At 34.8% G+C, this 22363-nt stretch overlaps 1 protein-coding gene across 1 annotated transcript in view; it reads left to right on the top strand.

Moving 5' to 3' along the window:
- Nucleotides 1–6393: 6393 nt before the first annotated feature.
- Nucleotides 6394–22363, top strand: part of LOC128551356 (protein sepa-1-like) — a gene marked incomplete at its 5' end in the record, with an annotated part of 30122 nt that continues 14152 nt past the window's right edge. The window contains 4 exons of the mRNA XM_053532207.1: nt 6394–6449; nt 11713–11896; nt 12590–12701; nt 12964–13030. Of these exons, the coding sequence (XP_053388182.1) occupies nt 6394–6449; nt 11713–11896; nt 12590–12701; nt 12964–13030 (419 nt within the window). The remainder of the gene's footprint in view (nt 6450–11712; nt 11897–12589; nt 12702–12963; nt 13031–22363) is intronic.

Below are 22363 nucleotides of genomic sequence, written 5' to 3'. Positions count from 1 at the left end.
TTGGAGACATTTGTTATCAGATTTTTGTTATTCCCAAAGCGAAATCGAGAAGGGTATGATAAGGAAGTATCATGCTTGTTTGTCGTTCCCTGTGTATGCCAGGCCGATTTGTCCGGACGATAGCTATAAATCTGTAGAAGGGAATGTCATCAAACTTAACCTATTTTAAAGGTTTGTTCAAACACAATATAGATTTCTTCTAGCGTCTGTATATTTTAATGAAGTAAAAGATGAAAATTATCACCATGATTTGCAGTCGTTCTACTTAATCCGCTGCAAATCTGCGCAAAATACAATATTATCAGAAATTATGCCTCAATGAAAAACACTCAGTAGCTTCAAGCCGGCGTACGATCATCATATTTCAACAAAGTCATGAAATCTTTTTACAAATTTTATTCGACAGAATAATCAATTTATAGTAGACGTAGTAAAATAGAAAATAGCCTCGAATGTGCACTTTGTAGAAGAGTTGTTTTTTAGCTCACCTGAGCACAAAGTGCTCGGGGTGTGCTATTGTCATCGCTCACAGTTCGGCGTCCGTCCGTCCAGCGTCCGTCTGTCCACACATTCCTTTAAACAACAGCTCCTCCTACACCACCAGGTCAATTTTGATGAAACCTCACATAGATGTTCCTTGGATGGTCTTCTTTAAAAATGTCCAAATAATTCAATTCCATACAGAACTCTGGTTGCCGTGGCAACCAAAACGAAAAACTTAAAAAATCTTCTTGTCCAAAAGCACAGGTCCTAGGGCTTTGATACTTGTATGTAGCATCATCTAGTGGTCCTCTTCCAAGATTGTTCAAATTATCCCCATAAGGTCAAGTATTGCTTCACACTGGAGGTAATACGGTTTAAATAGTCTTATGTTGGCAAAATTATGAAAATATGTTTGTGCAAAACCACAGGGCCTTGGTATGTAGCATCATCTAGTGGTCCTGTACGAAGACTGTTCAAATTATGTCACTATGGTCAAAAATGGTCCTGCCCTGTGGTCACTTGTTTTATATAATTTTATATAGGGAAAACTTTGAAAATCTTCTTGTCCAAAACCACAGGGTCTAGGGCTTCGATATTTTGTATGTAGTATCATCTGGTGGTCCTCTACCAAGTTTGTTCAAAGTATTTCCCTAAGGTCAAATATGGCCCCGCCCTGGTTTATATAAAGTTATAAAGGGAAACCTTTTAAAATATTCTTGTCCAAAACCACATGGTACGTTGCATTATGTAGTAGTCCTTTAACAAGATTGTTCAAATTATCCCCCTGGGGTTAAAACTGGTCCGCCCCAGTGGGCACATGGTTTGATAAGATTTTTATAGGGAAAAACCTTTAAAATTTCTTGTTTTTAAATTGAAGGCCCGGATCATAGATATTTAGTATGTGGCATGCTCTATTGGTTCTCCACTAAGATTGTTCAAATCATGACCCTGGGGTCAATATATGCCACGCCCGGAGGGTTCTTTGTTTTATATGGACTTATATAGGATAAATATTTTAAAATCTCCTTGTCCAGAACCGTTATGCCCAGACCTTAGATATTTAGTATTTGGTATTGTCTAGTGGTCAACTATCAAGCTTGTTCAAATCATGACCCTGGGTCAAAATTGATTGCGCCCCGGGGTCAACAGGTTTTACATTGGTTTATATAGGGAGATCCGGAAACCATCAGATACTATCATTAGATAGCATGCACAAGTAGTTCCTTACCAAGATTGTTCAAATCATGACCCTGGGGTCAATATAGGCCTCGCTTGGGTGGTCCCTTGTTTTACGTAGACTTATTTGCTTTTTGAGCAGTGGCAAAGACATTAAGACAATGTTTGATACAGATTTCACTACTCATCTTAATAGTCTTAATAATGACCTACTGACCTACTTTTTTCGTTTTACAGCATAGAAATGTGGACCACATGTATAGTTTTATACATATTTCAATACTCATCTTGAATAGTCTTAATCATGACTTACTGACCTACTTTTTCTTTTTGAAGCTACATCATAAACATTTGGACCACGTTTATAACTTTAAAAACAGATTTCAATACTCATCTTTAATATTCTTAACCCTGACCTACTGACCTATTTTCTTTTTTTTGAAACTACAGTATAGAAATTTGGACCACCTGTATAATTTTGATACAGATTTCAACACTCATCTTGAATAGTCTTAATCTTTACCTACTGACCTACTTTCTTGTTTTGAATGTACAGCATAAAAATTTGGACAACGCGTATAAGTTATTATACAAATTTCAATACTCATCTTTGATATTCTTAACTGTGACCTTTTGACCTACTATCTTGTTTTTGAAGCTAAAGCAAAGAGATTTGGACCACTTGTATAATTTTTAACAGATTTCAATAGCTATCTTCAATATTTTTTACCATGATCAGTTCGTCTGTCTGTTCAATTCATTGTCTTAACACATTTAAAATTGTTTATATTAAATATAAGTTTACAGTTGCTTAGAGCCTTCGTAATCGCGTTTTTGTTTTTTCCACGTCAAAGGTCATGTCACCAAATCAAAAATATACCACATTCAGATATTTTGTACCCAATTGTTTCTCTATCAGCTATTTAAAATTCTATGAACTCTGTAGATGTGCACAACGTCAGTGTTTGTTTTAGTTAACAGAATAAAGGCCAAAACTTGTATAATCTGAGAAGAATTGCATTTTGACATTCATCTTCCTTTTCATAAGGTTTTAACAGATTATTGCAATACGAGTTTGGTATTCATTGTTCAGTTCTCATGGTAAGTTACGTTTTTGGTTGCAAATTGTATGCCGCATTTGAAAATGATACATATAATGTCTGTCCGTCTCAAAACTTGTCTCCATGTTTTGTTCCATACATGCATTTATTGAGCCAAGTTTAAGAACAAGTATTAATGAGAATCTACAGAACGAATTGTCAGGTGATTAGAGTGGCGTTATGACCCTTGCCTTTATTCACATTTTCATTTTCATCACATTTTATCGCCTCTTTACTATGTGTTTAGTTAATACTGCAACTGCAAGTATGCGATTAAGACATTCATGTTTTCATTTTCTTCACATTTTATGGTCACTTTATCATTTTCTTTAGTTGATGTCATAGGAATTTGGCACATTTGTTTGGCCAATAATGATGCTATATATGATAAAAACATCAATAGGCAGTCCAGAACCTAAAACTAATCCAGCACATGAATAAATGTATTTATTTTGGCAGTGCTGCATTTCACGATACCCTTCGTTTGACGCTCTGTCATTTTCAACCAAAACAAGGCATGGCCAAATAACTGCATGCCAACGACATTTGGTGAATATACCTTTCAGTTTCCTGATAGATAATTTACCTGTCATTGTGCATTTCTGAGGAAAAGGTTTTTAAACATTGACAAACTTTGGCAATGTGTCAGTCAGAAACGATTGGGGCGATGCAAATGTCACGACTAAACAACCATTCAAATACTTCTACAAATGAAATACAACCGTGTGCATGTAAGTTATAACAAATACTTATAGTTTACAAAAACCTGTCTTACCTGGCATGCGCCTTGCGAACGTAATTTGACTGTGTTTTAGATATTTTTCATTTTTATTATACGCCCGTTTGAAAAACGGGACGTATTATGGGAACGCCCCTGGCGGGCGGGCGGGCGGGCGGCGTCCACAGACTTTGTCCGGAGCATATCTTCTACATGCATGAAGGGATTTTGATGAAACTTGGCACAATTGTTCACCATCATGAGACGGAGTGTCATGCGCAAAAACCAGCTCCCTAGGTCTAAGGTCAAGGTCACACTTAGAGGTCAAAAGTCAAATTCCAGAATGACTTTGTCCAGAGCATATCTTCTTCATGCATGGAGGGATTTTGATATAACTTGGCACAAATGTTCCCCACCACGAGGCGGAGTGTCATGCGCAAGAACCAGGTCCCTAGGTCTAAGGTCAAGGTCACACTTAGAGGTCAAAGGATACAAGAAAGAAAACTTTGTCCGGAGCATAACTTCTTCATGCATGGAGGGATTTTGATATAACTTGGCACAAATGTTCACCACCACGAGGCGGAGTGTCATGCGCAAAAACCAGCTCCCTAGGTCTAAGGTCAAGGTCACACTTAGAGGTCAAAAGTCAAATTCCAGAATGACTTTGTCCAGAGCATATCTTCTTCATGCATGGAGGGATTTTGATATAACTTGGCACAAATGTTCCCCACCACGAGGCGGAGTGTCATGCGCAAGAACCAGGTCCCTAGGTCTAAGGTCAAGGTCACACTTAGAGGTCAAAGGATACAAGAAAGAAAACTTTGTCCGGAGCATAACTTCTTCATGCATGGAGGGATTTTGATATAACTTGGCACAAATGTTCACCACCACGAGGCGGAGTGTCATGCGCAAGAACCAGGTCCCTAGGTCTAAGGTCAAGGTCACACTTAGAGGTCAAAGGATACAAGAATAAAAACCTTGTCCGGAGCATTTCTTCTTCATGCATGGAGGGATTTTGATATAACTTTGCACAAATGTTCACCACTACGAGGCGGAGTGTCATGCGCAAGAACCAGGTCCCTAGGTCAAAGGTCAAGGTCACACTTAGAGGCCAAAGGTCAGATACAAGAATGACTTTGTCGGAAGCATTTCTTCTTCATGCATGGAGGGATTTTTGATGTAACTTGGCACAATTATACACCATCGTGAGACAAAGTGTCATGCGCAGTTCCCTTCTTTAGAATTACTTCCCTTTGTTGTTACTATAAATGGCTTATATTGTAACTTTTTCATTACTAGTCGTAGGGAAAAATCGAGACCACTTTTCTGTGGTACAACATGCATGCTACATCCAATTATGAGGTGTATTTTGACCAATCTCTACCTGGTAAAGATTTTTGTGTGGACTTACAATTTTTTTTATTTTTTTTTTTATTATTTTTTTTTTAAGATTATCTTCCCTTAGTTGTTACTATAAATAACTTATATTGTAACTTTTTTATAATTGACCGTAGGGAAAAAACAAGACCACTTTTCTGTGGTACAACATGGATGTTACTTTCAAATTTTAGGTGTATTTTAGGGTATCTCTACCTGGTAAGGAGTTTTTTTGTGGACTTAGAAAAACAAATGACTTACAATGATTACTAAACAACCACAAAATTAAAATTCCATTTGCAAATACAGGTGCTAGAGTAAAGAAATTTGCTGTGACGGGCGTATATTGTGACATTCTGGCACTCTTGTTTATTTTGTGACAGAAGGCAAGTTTTGTTGCTTTAGTTAAAACAACATTAAGGGAGTAACTTTAATGAATGGTGATTGGCAAATTTCACTATTTTCACACAGTATACTCAAGTGTGCACAGTGTTCATGGTAAAATATGTTACGGTGACCCCTTAAATTTGGTTTGCCATATTGATTTATTTATCCAATGTAAGTATAAAATTGTATGAGAAGCGTACTTTACACACACACACACACACACACACACACACACACACACACACATATATATATATATATATATATATATAATGCAACTTTTCGTAATTTTCGCAAAATATGCCTATTAAAAGAGCGATTTTAATAAAAAATAATTATCTTATTGCTTGACTTTATTTTCTGTTTGCATACAGATCTTATCTGTAGCTAATAATTACCTAATACTATAATGCTATAGAGTATTTTTTGTAAAATTATGAATTATGGTTGTCATCTTGAGTTTTATCAGCCATTTTGAATACTTACAACCTTCTTTTCATGCTTAAATGAAGTATAATACATTCAAATACAATCATGCCAAGTTACATACTTTAAACAGGAAGTACACAATTGCTTCACAAAATTCATACACTACAGCGACTAATAAGCTGATAGTAAAAGTTGAAAAAAAAGAAATTAAAGAAAGAGTATTCATATATACTTATAATGATTATTTATTCGATAGCCAGATTAGGTGTCCGTCCACTTACGGGAATAGATTGCAGCTTCACATACTTGCTAACTGTGATGATATATCTTGCAATGCACAGGTTCCATCACTCTTCTTTGCTTTTTCACGTCATGCACCTATTGTAATAGAGCAATTTTAAGTGTTTTGTATGTAAAATGTTATCTCAGTACTAAGTAATGGGAATAGAGTGAAACATCACACACTTGATCAAATTATGCACGGAAAGGCACCTAGGGTCTTCTCAACCATTAAAAGCTGGAAAGTTGCCGTATGACATATAATTATGTCAGTTTGATGTTAAATTCAACATTTTTTACATATTTTCCTTTTCACTTTGTTATTGATATAAACACACTTGAACTGTTTTTGTGACGAATGACTTAAGTCCTCAGTCCCGATGTATGTCTTCACTCCACCTAGCAGGATTGTTGAAGTTAAACATATGCGTAATTTAATTTCAGGGATTCTGAAGGATTGCATGAACAGAAAAGAGCTCGATTAGATATCCCCTCAGAAGGTAAGAAATTACCTAAGTCAGCATACAGAACAGCAAAAAGAAGTATTGTAGCAGATATAACCGGTGTTCATTGAGTCATACATGACCAATTCGTAAGCACCTCGAAAAGATTTCGGGGATTGTGGTATAGTTGCAGCCTTGAGTGGCCGTCTCATAATCTTTGTTTACAGTTTCAATGTATTTAACTGAAACTTAGACAGACAACAGCATGAAGTGAACTTGTGCATACTGTCAAGGAATGAATGTATTTTACCCAGTTTAGGAGTGATGACCCTTTGAAATTTACAAGATCTTTTTTGCAATTTTTAGCCCTCAATTTTTTTTGTTGGGGTACCTAGAGTTGCCCTTATCCGCCCGTCTGTCCGTGTTTACACTTGCATACCTAAGTGGCTATAGGAATAATATGTAACTGTACCTTTTCTTTGATGTCGTTCATTCCGTAAGCTTTTATGTGGCTTTTTTCTTTTCCGTGTCTAAAGGAAGAATAGAGAGAAAAAAACACAGTCAGACCAAAGTTATAGCCTTGGACTTAGTCAGAAATAGGCATAAAAGGGCCTAAGTTTGTGTCGCAGGTATCTCAAAAAGTATTTGACCCAGTATTATGGAACATTGCAGGAATTATTCAGCATGTGAAGTTGTGCATCTGGGGTTTTGGTAGAGACATCCATCAGTCAGACCCTTGAAAAAAGTTGTCTCGCACATATCACAAAAAAGTATATGACATAGGGACATGAAACATCATAGGAATGCTATTCAGCAAGTTGTGCACGAGGGATTTTGTTCTGGATTTTTATCAGTCAGACTAGAGTAATGGCCCTTGATTGTCAGAAATAAGCTTAAATGGGATACAAGTTTGTGTCACATGTATCTCATAAAGTATTTGACTTAAGAGTCATAAAACATTAGAGGGTTGTTATATAGCATGTGAAGTGGCGCACCTGGTGTCTGTTTGTGATTTCACTCAGTCCGATTGAATATATGGTCCTTGACTTAGTGAAAAATACACGTAAAGTGCTTGTGTTGCATATACATGTATCTTAAAAAATCATATATTGTCAGAAAATAGGAGTATAATCCAGCATGTGTATTTGTGCACTTTGCAAGACCAGAGTTATGGCACTTGACTTAGTCAAAAATAAATGTTTGTGATGCATGTATGTCAATAATTATGTACAGTACTTAACCTAGAGTTATAAAACACAAGAGGATTGTTTTTTAGCCTATGAAATTTTGCAAAGGATGTTCTCTTTAAGATTTTACTTAGCTAGGCCAGAGTTCACTAAGAGAAAAATACACAAAAATTTCTTAAAAGTTTGTGTTGCAAACATCTTAAAAATGTTTAACATTGAGTTATAAAACCATGTACAGTGACCTATAGACACACATCTAGTTATAAGTTGATTTTCAGGATATCTACACATACAGTTTCAAAAGGATTTTGCCCAAAGGTAAGATACAGAAATGTATCGCTATGAAGTGACCTTTTGCATATTGTCAGGGCATATGTGTACCATTCCCGGGTGAAGAGTTATAAGCCTTCGATTTTAAAAATGAGTAATTTGTGTATCGGTTTTTAAGGGATGTTTATGGTATTTATTTACTAAGTCAGCAAGAATCATAGTTTTCTTTCTACAGTTAAAAAAATTATTGATTTTCTCATCTTTGTAACTCAATATTAAGATTAGAAGCATTTTATGGCTATATTAAAAATGAACGGTGATATTGTTACGGTGTGGCGTTACAGCAATCGCCGCATATTGTGAGCTCGAAACAAGGAAACGACGATATTACGACGATGAAAAGTCAAAGCAACGAAACTACAATGGTGAAAAGTCGAAACCATGATGCTGAAAACACGAAACTACAATGGTGAAAAGTCGAAACAACGATGGTGAAAAGTCGAAATATTTTCGTACTTTCGACTTTTCATCATCAAGGTCTCGTTGTATCGGCTTTTCATTATCTTGGTTTCGACATTTTACAATCGTACTTTCGACATTTCGCCATCGTAGTATCGAGTTTTCACAATCGTACTATCAATTTTTCAGTATCGTCGTTTAGACTTTTCAGCAACGTTGTATAGCCCTCCTGATGCCCATGCGCACAGGTCTGTTTACCAATACACGAGGTTGAACATAATCGTGCCCCATGTGGTTCTGGGACGATCTGTGTATGAACAGAATTTGAACCACTGCCTTACCCTTGCATGATCATAAGAGGCGACTAATAGGCTCTTAACACTTGGTTTTGCTGTAACTCTGTGATTCCAGCAGGAATGCAAATTTTGATTCCATACCTCATGTTTTAATTTCGATTTGAATGAGCTGTGGAACCAAAATTTGTATTCCTGTTTGGCGCCATATAACCTATACTGTGTTGGTGCGCCGTAAAACTCAAATAAATAAATAAATAAATAAACATAATCGTGTCTTTTTTTGACATGTATAAATATACAATTGTTGGAGATGGAATGAAACTATATACTTTATGTATTTAAAATCACATTTATAAACCTCCATGATTATACATACAGTGCTTATCAGTTTTCTCTTTCAATGATTTGAAAATGAGGTCGATGCCTTTTTAACTGGGACGAATACACGCTGTAAATAATAAAAGTAAAATAAGTTATAAAACACAAATAACATATTTTTGAATGAACGTGTGCATAACAGTAGTATTTCTATCATAATAATGCACTTTCGGACCTCTATAGATATAATTATAAAACATTGTAATTATTTTTCTCAGTTTTCAGTTTGAAATCTATGGATCACCTTTAAAATGAAAAAAAAACATACTATTTGTTTAGGGGAATCGGGCCCTATTAACACCAGATAAACCTAAATGCTATTACACGTTTTAAAGTCAGTCTGGAGTAGTCCCTACACTCAAATTGTAGGATGAACTTCCTGAAAATAAGTAAATGTGAGTCAAGTCCAGAAACGATCAGTTTGCTCAATCCAGGTGAATCAGCTGTACTACCCTGATAAAAGATACTAACAGATTGCAGATCCCTGTATATCAGTTGTTGTAACACATATATATAATCAATGTCAGGATAAGTATTTACTGCTGCAATTTAGCTGATTTAAGAAAATTAAATATACACGTGTGAACTGTGTGAAACCGAATTAGAGCATTTTTAAAATTTTAACTTTGTGCGAAAAATCACTTTATAGGATTCATTTATATTATTTTATTGAGGATATAATTATGTGTGACATATATTTCATTTTTTCATTTAGCTTGCTCAAACGAAGCATCTACCTAATTAAACAAAGGTATATTTATACACATACAAAAAGGAGTAAAAAACCTTCATCTTCACACGACATGATTGCGTTCTACCACGTGTAATGGTAGATAGATAGATAGATAGATTTACCATGAATAATGTATGACAAATACATAACAGAATGAAGCAAAACAATAAGAGCACATACATTAGTCTTATTTTAGAATTAAATACTTACATATTTTAAAGTAATTTGTCTGTTAGTCTTTAATATACTTTCTAAACATTTTATGCCAAGAAAGCCAATGAAAGTCTGAGACTTATTTCCGATGGGGTCTATGGCGAGATTAGACTACATTTAAACAATGACAAAACAAAACAAGGTAACAAACAAAAAAAAATAACAAAAAGGTGAAAAAGGTTGTAAACAGACCTCGAAACTACGATGGTGAAAAGTCGAAAGTACGATGTTGAAATGTCGAAACTACGATGGTGAAAAGTTGAAACAACGAAACCATGATTGTGAAAAGTCGAACCATTAAAAACACGATTGTGAAAAGTCGAGAAAAGGATGATGAAAGTACGAAATTATTTCGATTTTTCGTTGTTTCGACTTTTCACCATCGTAGTTTCGTGTTTTTACCATGGTAGTTTTGTTATTTCGGCTTTGCACTTCGTAGTATCGTTCTTTTGTTGTTTCGGGCCCACATGATGCGGCGATGGTGCTAGCGGGACACCATATATTGTGCATAGTTATATACGTTTTATTTATGGTGTATTTGATTGCTATACTGAGCTATCCCCAAAAGTGTGTTTTGATAAATGATTGCAAAATAGCGTAGTGATATAGCTTCAGGGTAGCCATCGGAAAGTTTAATGAAATGTATTTTGTTTGCAACATATTTCAATCAAATTTACAAATAATCACAGAAACATGATGTCCATTTTCTTTCATGTGTCAAATCTCCAAAACCTGTCAAAGTTTCGGACCCTTTAATTGATTTCCAAATTTGATTTTAATGAAATATAAAAATAGTTCCCTCAAAATTCAATATTATTTCACAAAAAAGATCACTTGGCGAATCACTATTTGCAGTCATGAAGAAATATGACTAAATTGGTAAATGAAGTTGGTATCGAACAAAATAAGATATTTGATCAGTTTCAATATTAGTTCTTTACAAATACGATTTATTATAGAGCTGCATGAAAAGTTTCCTAGTTGTTCCGTATCTAGTTGTGCAGTGGTTGTTTTACATAATGTTTCATATGGAAAAATAATGATAACCTCAAAAGTGCAAAATTTTTAACGAAAAAATATAAAGTATGAAGCATTGACTTGTGGTGACATTTTTTAATTAAATCTTTGCCCTCTACATAGAGATCTTCTTTTTGCGTAGAGCGACATATGAAAACCCTTCCTGTTGAGGTGTTAGATATTTAACATTTCCTATCAAGTGTATTCAAGATATGCCCCTGTGAATAAATGGGCAGGTGCGTGGGTTAGTGTTATATAAAGAGTAACGTTAATATACCAAAACTCCTACAATTCATTTCTTGGAGAAAAGAGTTCTCCTGAGGCAGAGGTAACAATTTAGCTACCGTGTCAGGTTTATTACATTTAAGGCGTGTCGACACAGCGATCAGTGATTTCCATTGAGCGTCATAATCATACTAATGAGAAATTTCTTTAGAAGGAATAGTATTATCTTGTTGCCCTCTCCCTCACCTCAGGTTAACGACTTGTCTTAAACCTTTTGGTGAATATTTACATCAAACATCATTGTTTCAAGTTTGTTAGATGGGATGAGCGACTTGTCATGGACTCTGATTTGTATTGAAGGTTATGTTTTGTCTTCGGAACGAAGTCAGATGCTGTTTTTAGTCAGTGGCGTAAAATAGTATTGTAAGTAGTCCATACAGAAAATATAATGTTACTTACCTTTTAAATAATTATCAAAAGCAGTTTGATTCACCAATAACATTTCCAAAACGGCTAAAATATTGTATTTTACTTGATTATAGGACCGAATTCAACTGGCCAAAATTCAAGGACGAGTAACCAGAATATAACGAACACCTTACTGAACACAGACAGTTTATTGTCTGGTAATATCTTTAGACCAATATTCACAAAAACAAACCAGGGAAAGAAAGAGTGGCAGAATTCTGTGACACTTGACTTAAGGACCCACCTTGAAGAAAAAGTGTAAGTTAATTGGACTTAATGTGTTCTTTGTTTTGTTGAAGATATATATTAATTGATTTTATCCGTTTGGATTTGTTTTGTAGTTTTCGATAATTTGTTTGGGGTTTCTACTCGTCCTCTTATGTCACACAATTAAGGAAAACACTAGATGAATTGTAGTCAAAGGCATCCAAGATATAGATATAATGCCTAACACAATGAAGTAAACAAAACTAGTAACTAGAAGCATCAGAACAAAAAAAGATGCTAAGTTATGGCAACTTGCTGATATTTGTTTGTTTCAATTTAAGATTGAAATATATTTCACAAGTAAACACCAGATGTAATATTTTCACGAGTGGCATAGATATGGTATTCATTAGAGTGTAAAAACAGTTTTTAATCTTACATGTAAAACAAACAAATTTGCCTTTTATTTCATGTTTTGACTAAATTTACACATTTTATAGTTTCTTACCAGTGAGAAATGTATTTGATATTTTTTACTGTTAAAATATCAGATGTATTTCGAGAATTCTCTGAAAAACGTGTAATGAATATGTATAATTCATAGGTTTTTGATAAAAATATTGGGATGACCTTCACATAATAACTTACAGCATTAAATGTTCCATTGTAGTACTTACTGCAGTTATCTTCGAAAGGGCTGAAAAGAGTTATCAGATGTTAACAAAAGTTTGATTGCATTTGTAGAGTATCTGCCATTTACCAATTTTACAAAGAGAAGAAGGTTGATAAGTTGAACAATATAATACCATATGCAAAAACTGTTGAAAGGCATGCTTTTGAAACCGCCAATAGCAGGGTGAGCAATTTCGTAAAGTATGTTTAAATAGGTTTGATATTTGCCGATTTCTGTTGTTGATGTCAAACATTTTTTTATGAATTACTGAGATATATATTGTAGAAACTTTAGATAAAACAGCCGTTCATTTAAGTCAATATGGAAATATTGAACACATACGCAAGATCATCTTTACACTGAATTTTGTCAAACGTACTTGTCACATCCAGTAAAATGTTTTTAGAATTAAATAGTAATCTGTATTTGAAATATCTGATTGCAGGAGGAGTATTACCGTTTCCTGGCAGAGAAAATTTACGAAATTCAAACGGAGAATAAACAGTTACCTGGTAATACAACTGATGCTTTATACCACAATGATCTTTTTAGCAGTGCTTAGTGTAAGCTGTTGTAATACCAGTGTCCGTAGCCGTCTTCAGTCGTCTTCCGTCGTTTAAAATTTTACTGTGAACACAGTTTCCCCTATATTAACAAACTTGGTCAGAATGATCATTTAAGTACCAGTCTCTAATGAGTTTGAAACAGGGTCATCTTGGTTCAAGATCTAGTTATAGAAAAACCTTGTTAAAACCATAAATTCAATAATTTCTACCTAGACATTATTAACCTTGGTGAAAACATGTGTCGTCACGAAATCTAGGTCAGGTTCTAAACTTGGTCATCTGGGATCAAAAACTATGCCATTATGTCATATTATAGAAAAAACCTTGCTTGCACCCTATGGATCATATTTTTACCCGATCTTCATGAATCCTGTCAGAATGTTTGTCTTTATGAAATCTAGATCATGTTGGAAACTTGATAATCTACGGTTAAAACTAGGTCACTAGGTTAAATGATAGAGATATCTTTTTATCGCTCTAGAGGCCATATTTTAAATCTGGTCTTTATGAATCCTCGGAATGTCTGTCATCTTATGTGCGATACAGGGTATTCATGGCCTTCTTCTATAAATTTGAACTATTGAACAATAGCCTATAAGTATAAGGCTCAAAATATTCGTTAAATATATGCATTTACTTGACTCTTTGTCTGACATGAAGAAATAAAGATATAGAAGGTATGTGGAAATCGGTACAAAATAGTTTTTAAAACGCACTTAGAATGTCAATTTTGTTATTCATTCATATCACATATCGTCACATACATCGGACGCTTTAATCCCTTTGAAATAAGAATTGCTTTTGCAGAATGTCGTGAAAATGACTTATTTTATAATTTTAAGTTTACCAGAATCGAACACTCAAGGTGAACTACTGTCGACCGTCTGACATCAGTTTGTCATGCGACAGTTTGTTCAACATTACAATTTGCTATCTACATTTGTTAATACTGAGAGTCACTTCACTTCTTAAAATTGTTCACAAGTCGAAAGATTTCTTGCGGCCAGAAGTTACAGACCAGAAATTGTTGATAGTAACTTATGGGTGAATAATGTACTTGTTTTTTTTTTGTGTGTATTATTATACCATTACGCTTTAATGTAGGAAATATTACTCCATTCTACATGATTTACAAGTAAATATATGAACTATGTATTTCTTAATTCTGAAAGTTATTGTTTTGAGCAAAAATAACTATATTTCCCTTTCATGTATAACATAACTTTTAGCTTAACTGGTCACATTCCTTGACTATTGAAATACTTTACTAGAGCTTTCACAAATGTGATTCATGCCTTCACCTGGACTTATTTGACAACACAGGACCATACTCCAGGAAATTGAAGAGCAATTAACATAAAACCCCTCATGCACAACAAGGTATCAATATTGATCATTGATCAAGTTTGAATAAATTATATGAAATAATGAATGAGGATTTCAGGTCACAAACATTTCTCTATATGTCATATAGAGTGCCAGCTATCTTGCAAAAACGGTTTTCCATAAATGCGATAAGCCAGTCGCATATCGGTAAAAAGTCACGTGAAATCACCCAGTCCCCAAGTGCTATACTACTTGTTGCATTCCAATAGGCCGCAGGTAATAACTTTTCATTCAGATGCTTGAACCAGAAACATCTGCGTCAGTGAAGAAAAAATATGTCGTAACTATCAGATATTGTTGGTTACTTATCACGGTTAAAATCCGTGTAGTAGAGCTCCAGTGATTAAATCATAGGCAAATACCTCAAAGTAAACATAGAACTATATGTTTTATAATACTTCATACATGTAATAGACAATCTATTTACGGCTGTGATAAGTTTCATTAAAATCTATATTAAAAGAATATTTTCTATGAAAGTTTTCTTCAGGTCCGTTTTTTTTTCAAATTAGTCTAGTAAAAATCTAGCACATTGGTTTTATCTTTACTTGGCCAAATTGTCTTGGTATTTCCAAAAGGTTATTAAAAGGTGTTTAATCATATTCTTCAATGTAGAAAAGATCTATTCAAACATACAAATTACGAAAAGACATTTCCTCGGGCCAAATTTCGGGCCGCCACATGAGTTCGTGTTTTAAGGTTTTGTAGATTAGCTATTGTGATTGTAACTTACTCAATAAAAGTGTTGTGTAACTTTCGAAACTAATACAAATATGAAATTAATGATATATCTTGGTTAAAAAAATAGAGTTAAACTTAGATATCACCTGTGTATCTAAGTTGATTCTGCTTAGAACTATCACATTCTGTTCCGACCGTAACAAAATCCATATATAATGACCATGTAATAAAGGTCATTTAATTTCATTTGATATAAACTAACAAGGTGCTTTTGGCCCTACTGTTCTTGTGTTAACAAAGTCGGGGGTAGTTTAGTAGTCTAAACATCGAAAGATGTGTACGACAACCATTTAATTTGTTTGGTTGAGTAAATCGTTTGTTAGCAACATGCCTTATCTGCAAGAACTGCCACGAATTGAAATCGGAATTTTGTTTGTTGATGATGGTAGATTAGATTAAAACCATTGTGAAAACAATTCCAAAGCAAATTTAACAATGATAATGTAATAATATAGCTGTTATAAAATGATGTCTAAATTGTAACTGAAAGTTTTTATCGTCATTTACAAGAGAGTATCCGTTCCTACAGAAAGATAAAAGGAAAACGACATTGTTCCCATCAGTTGCGTGTGAACTGTATGTTTTATATTGTAATATTAGGTAACGATGTATCAGTTTTTAACACAGCTTTTAATGCATAACATGATAAGAAATTGTGCCTTTAAAACATTACACCTTATGTACATAATAAGCATAATTAAGGTATTGGACCCCTAATAGTAATGTTTAAAACATGACATTTGTTTGGTATATTCTTAAAGATGACCATGTTTTGTACTGTGTTGCAAATTTTAAACAACTTTGACCGTGCCGTTTTTTGTAAATTTTGTATAATTCATGGTATTTCCTCAAGCTCAAGCAGAGACAAATTTCAATGTGATGGCCACTATCTAAAACTTGTGCAGAGAATTCATTACAGTATTAATTTTGATAAAAGAAACGTCAAACTATTATTAAACAATAATAAAACACAAAATAAAACTGTAAATATCATTTTTTCTAGGGTGCCTCATGTAAACAGATTTAATGAGACATAATTCTAACGCCAACATTGGAAAATTAATGTCGAATCCTGTGTGTCTGTTTTGAATTTTGCTCATTTAATTCAAAAATAACCTTTGGGCAGAAGTAAAACCTACCTGCATTTCTTCCACAATATGTAATCTAAAGAAAGAGGCAAAATAGAGAACTTTTACCGCATGTAACTCAGTATTTTTTAAAATGTCTAACTCTACCTCTCCTGATTCAGAGGTAAATTCACTTTGAACAGCAAGAAATCGCTTATAAAATGAAAATTTTCCACTTTTGTACAATACATCCATAATAAGTCTTGAAAGAACTAAAATCTTACTAGAAAAAATGAAAATATGGAAAACAAATTTGGTCCCCGTGGGGCTTGAACCTACGCCCCCTGAAAATTGCAGTCAAAGTAGGTTTATGGTAGGAATTGAATACTCTTCAAAAAGGAGGTACTCTATTACGGGTCCAATACCTTAAGTTTTAAACAAATGTTGGTGCAAACCTGAATATCACTGAAAAAAATAACAAAAAAAAAAAACAAAAAAAAAAAAAAAAAAAAAAAACAAAACAAAACAAAAAAACAAAACAAAAAAAAAAAAAAACAAAAAAAAAAAAAACAACAAAAACACGCTCGTACATCCTTGAAATTTCTAGATGTATTAAAAGAACATTTTCTATGAAAATTTTCTTTAGGTCCGAAGTACCGTTTGATTTTTAGCTCACCTGAGCCAAAAGCTTTTGTTGAGCTTTTGTGACCGCTCAATATGTCCGTCGTGCGTCGTGTGTCGTGTGTCCGTCAACATTTTCTAAAAAAATCTTCTTCTTGAAAACCACTGGGCAGAATTACACTACACTTCACAGGAATGATCCTTGGGTGGTTCCCTTTCAAAATTGTTCAAATAATACAATTCCATGCAGAACACTGGTTGCCATAGCAATCGAAAGGAAAAACTTAAAAAAAATTCTTGTCCAACCTTGATAATTGGTATGTGGCATCATCTTATGGTCCTCTATCAACACAGTGTATAGACTCTCTGTACGCCCAAACGGAAGTCGCCAATAACTAGGCGTTCACTTTCGTTTTTCAAATTTTTGGAAGCTGTCGGTAGTGAGTATTTTTATGTTTTTCTGTGGCTATTTGAAATAAATATTCTTGTTGTATATATTTTTCAATGTATGATAAATGTCTCTACAACAAACTGCCGTTTAACAGACATTAACACATAAAATTAAAACGTATTTTCATTCAAAACCTATAAGGTCGAAGCAAAAGACGATGTATTCAGGCTAAAATGCCCATTATTTAGGAACTGCGAGTGAAATACGTGTCAGAACCGCTTCTGAATGTTAAATTATAAATTCATGCAAATGAGTTTATACCTACAAATATGAATTTACAATCCTGAATAGTTTAAATATTGTTAAATTCAACATGCATATGAATTATACACTGAACGCCTAGTCGCAAATCTTTATAGAAAAACTGTCCCACTATTCGCCAAAACACTGTACGCCTATTCAATAACGAAATGACGAAGTGTTTGGGCTTGTATGCTCTATACACTGTACTTACTGAATTTATAAATATAAGTTTTGTATTGTATTTTACTTGTGACAGTGAAACAGTATTTACTAGTCTGTTTCACCAACGATGTCCTTGTCTTGGACAGGAAATAGAATCTGTATACGAGTTTCCGTTAACATACGAGAAAAATATGTATTTATTCCGCTCAGCTTGACAGGACACTGTTTTTGCTTTTTTCTTTGTATTTTAGCTCGATTATTCGGGGAATAGCGGTGCTTTTCTACTAGCCCCGGCTTTGGTTAAAGTTAAGTTTTTTGGCAGCCTTTTTTTCTGTCACATCTTTTTTTTAACTTTTGCTTATACCTTACTGTAACTTCACATAAACATTGTGCAAACAAAGCCTTTTCAGCTCGACTATTCGAAGAATAGTCAGCTATTCTACTCACCCTGGCGTCGGCGTCGGCGTCGGCGTCGGCGTCACACCTTGGTTAAGTTTTTGCATGCAAGTACATACAGCTATCATTTCAAGGCATATAGCTTTGAAACTTATTTTTTTCTTTTTCTAGATCAATTACCAACCTCACTGGGTCAAGTCCCATAACTCTGGCGTGTATTTTGGGCAAATTATGCCCCCTTTAGGACTTAGAAAATTCTGGTTAAAATTTTACATGCAAGTTACTATCTCCAAAACTAATACAGTTATTGAATTGAAATTTCACAAGTGCCTTTGGGGTTATAAAACTAGTTGATAGCAGCAAGTCCCAAAACATGTTGGTCAAATTATATCCGCTCTATATAGGAGCCAGGTCATTTTCCGCTTGTTCTGTAGCGATTACTTAAATAATTTTTAATGCAAACGAAAAAGAATTGGATACTAGCTTCGATCTGCTTGATTTTGACTGATATCAGCGGTTATTTGGAGCCGGATATTAAAATAAACAAATTACAAATAGCCGCGCCGACGGCAGCTGTTTCTTCTGTGAATTATGATAAAGTCCACGTCATAAAGTCCGAACAAGTCTCTGAGATGCCGGAAATGGATCAAGCACTGAGTTGGGCCACTTAACGATTATATGAATGATGCGTTAGTGTAAAGAATCTAGTCATTATTACAAAAAAATAATTTCAAACACAATGCAGGTTAGAGTTTATTAGTACGCATTTACTGCGACTGAGCCGTGCTAGACTAATTAATTTGATAATTACTTACTAATAAACACTAACCTTTACGAAAAGTGGATTCGAAACTGCAGTAATAACATATAAACTGGTCAGTGACTGTTACGAAAACGAAAGAAATTATAACTATTACTTTTTAACTGTCGGTTGTCATAAAACAAAGTCAAATTATGGAAATATATGAATGAAAAGAAGTTTGAATAGGCGTTCAGTTTTTCGACTAAGCGTTCAGTCCGGATTTTAGAAATAGCGATTAGTGGGCCAGTAATGTATCGACTAGTGGGACAGTGTAATCGGCATATATGTCTCAGAAAAAACACATTTTCCTGAAAACGCATTCGTTACCATAGAGCCATGCTAGTATTTATTGATGCGTAAGATATTTATCTACGAAGTAGCAAAGGTTTCAATTCTTTGCAAAAGCTCAATATACATGTATTTCAAAGAATTGATAGTTTTATTACAAAATCGAACAAATACCCACACGTGATTTGACTTGAAATGAAGTATATTAAGAGTTTTAATAGGCGTGTTTGGTATCTACGTAAACAGTAGCTCTTAAACAATATGTAGATAAAAAATACACTTACTTTATGCGATATTAACGAAATAAACAACGAAAATCCAAGCCATCCGCGACAGCAAAAATTTGTGTTTTGATTTCTGAACGCCTAGTTTTTGGCGACTTCCGGTCGGGCGTACAGAGAGTCTATACACTGTGATCAAGATTGTTCAAATTGTGCCCCTGGGGTGAAAAAAGGCACCGCCCCGGGGGTCAAAAGTTTTACATAGACTTATATTGGAAAAAACTTCAACTGTCTGAAACTGCAAGGCCTAGGCTTTTGATATTTGGTGTGTTGCATTGCCTTGTAGTCCTCTACCAAAATTGTTCAACTTTTTACCCTAGGGTGAAAAGAGGTCCTGCCCCGGGGGTCCAAAGCTTAACATAGACTTATATAGGGAACAAATAAAAGTCTTCTTGTCTGAAAGTTCAAGGCCTAGGCCTTTGATATTTTGTATGTATCATTGCCTAGTGGACTTCTAACAGGATTGTTCAAATTATTGCCCTGAGGTGAAAAGAGGCCCCGTCCTGGTGGTCACTTGTTATATGAGTTATATAGGAAAAAAATACTTAAAAAATTATCAGATCATATTTTCTAGACTGTTTAATTATATTTACCTGATGTATCCAAATGATTACATGTCACCTTACTATAACCTTGACCTACTGACCTACTTTTTTTAGATACAGCCTTGAAATTTGGATGACATGTATAGTTTTGCATAACGATCTTAAAACTGACTTATATTGACCATGAATGTGACTTACTGACCTACTTTCTAATATTTGAAACATGTGGCTGATATTACTCAGGTGAGCGATTTAGTGTCATCATGACCATCTTGTTGTATTTCACGATGTAAGAAAAACGAAGCATTCAATATAAATACGCCAAATTTTATTGCGGCTGATTTCGATCGTTTCAAGTTGACAGGGCGACAAATACAGAAAGTGTTTTCTGTTCGTGATGTCGTGTTGGTGGTGCGAAGCTCAACAAATAAAAGGCACAGAAACGACATTTTTGTACTCGCCAACGCGAAAACTTGATAAAATATCTGTCGACTTGGTAACTTGTTTTTGTCGTTTGTTCGTGTAAAATATACCGATATGTTTTACTATCGTGTTTTGCCTACGCCTGACAGTAAGGCAACTCGACAAATGCAGAAATGTTTTCTGCTGTGTTGTCATACTGGATTAGAGAAGAAGTGACAATAGTCACAATACGGTAGCTCGACAAATAAAGGGCATCGGTACGACATTTCTATATTGGCAAACAATAAAACTCGTGATTGGCTACTTATGTGAGTCGTTATTTCGTGTAAGTCTGATCAAAGTGATAACCAGGTCAAGAGTTCGCCTGTCTACCAGAAGACACAAAAACGAAAACTCTACAAATACAAAATGTTTCGTTCTATCGTACTGACGTGCTGGCGGGACGACGAAACGTCGACTCGACAGTTCGACAAATAAAGGACAACAGAACGATATTTTCTTACCCACCAGTACTAAAAGTTTAGAAATACACCTGTCGTGACGACTACCTTCATTAATCATTATTTCAAGTTATTGGATGTGTCCTATCTTCTCTCCACCAACGGTACAGAACGATAACTCGACAAATACAAAATAGGCTGTTCTGTCGTGCTTTCTTGCTGGTGGGGCGAAGGGTAAAACAAGGTAAAAACACAAAAACTAGGCTGTATTGTAGAAGATAGGCTTGAAAACTACAGCAATGACTTACAACATTTTGACGTTGTATACAATCCATATAAATGATATCAAAACAATAAATGCACACGACGTACATACCAAACTTTCGTAAAGTACAGTTAAAAGTGGTTTTGATAACGGCAATAGACCATTGTCCCAGAAGTATGGTGCATTCACTTTACGAAAATTAAAACTCAAGTCGTTGAAACAAGTCTGTAATTCTTGCAGATGTAGTGTTGGTCGACAACGTTTAAGCTCACGAAAGAAAATGCCACTGTATATGTTGTACCCTACCCTTAGGTGCTTATTGTCAGGGCTTTTATGTACCATTCCCGGCCGTGGAGTTATGACCCTTTGATTTTAAAAAGGCTATATTTTTTCAATACGAATAGATCGTGTAACACAGGCACAGGTAGCAATTCAGCTACAGTAATAGGTTTATTACATCTAGTTTACCGGAGGCCCGCCCGCTTAGTTCAAAAGGAAGAGCCTAGAACTACGGATCGCGGGGTCGTAAGTTCGATCCCAAGGCGGGCGTATATTCTACGTGACGATTTGATAAAATACATTGTGTCTGAAATCATTTGTCCTCCACCTCTGATCCATGTTGGAAAGTTGGCAGTTACTTGCGGGGAACAGGTTTCTAGTGGTACAGAATCCAGGAACACTGGTTACGTTAACTGCCCACCGCACTGTTGAAAAACGGTGTTAAACCAAAAACAAACAAGCAAAGTTCACTGAAGGTTTGGGCCGTCACAGCGATCAGTGACTTGCATTGAGCGTCATAATTAGACTGATGAAAAATGTGTTGTTCTGGCAGTAAAACCAGGAATAGTAATATCCTATTGCCATGCCCCTCAGGATTAGGACTTTTTGTGAAATTTTAATCAAATGTCATTATTTCAAGTTTGTAAGGTTTAGATAAGCAACTTTTCACGGACTCTGAGTTGGTATTATTTGAGTGGCGGAAGGTTATAGTTTGTCTTTGGAATAAACTAAGATGGTGATATTTAGTCAGTAGCGTTAGGTAGAACATACTAGTATTCCTTTAAAACTAAATTCATACAGAACATGTTATGTACCTTACCTTTTAAATTTTTTGGTTATCAAAAGCAGTTTAGATTGATTCATTTAATGCGAGTTGTGTTAGAATGAT

This window comes from Mercenaria mercenaria, unplaced genomic scaffold (assembly GCF_021730395.1).
Source record: "Mercenaria mercenaria strain notata unplaced genomic scaffold, MADL_Memer_1 contig_1012, whole genome shotgun sequence".
Classification (NCBI taxonomy): Eukaryota; Metazoa; Mollusca; class Bivalvia; order Venerida; family Veneridae; genus Mercenaria; species Mercenaria mercenaria.
The sequence above is the reverse complement of the archived record's forward strand: the minus strand, read 5'-3'. Positions and strand labels throughout refer to the sequence as shown.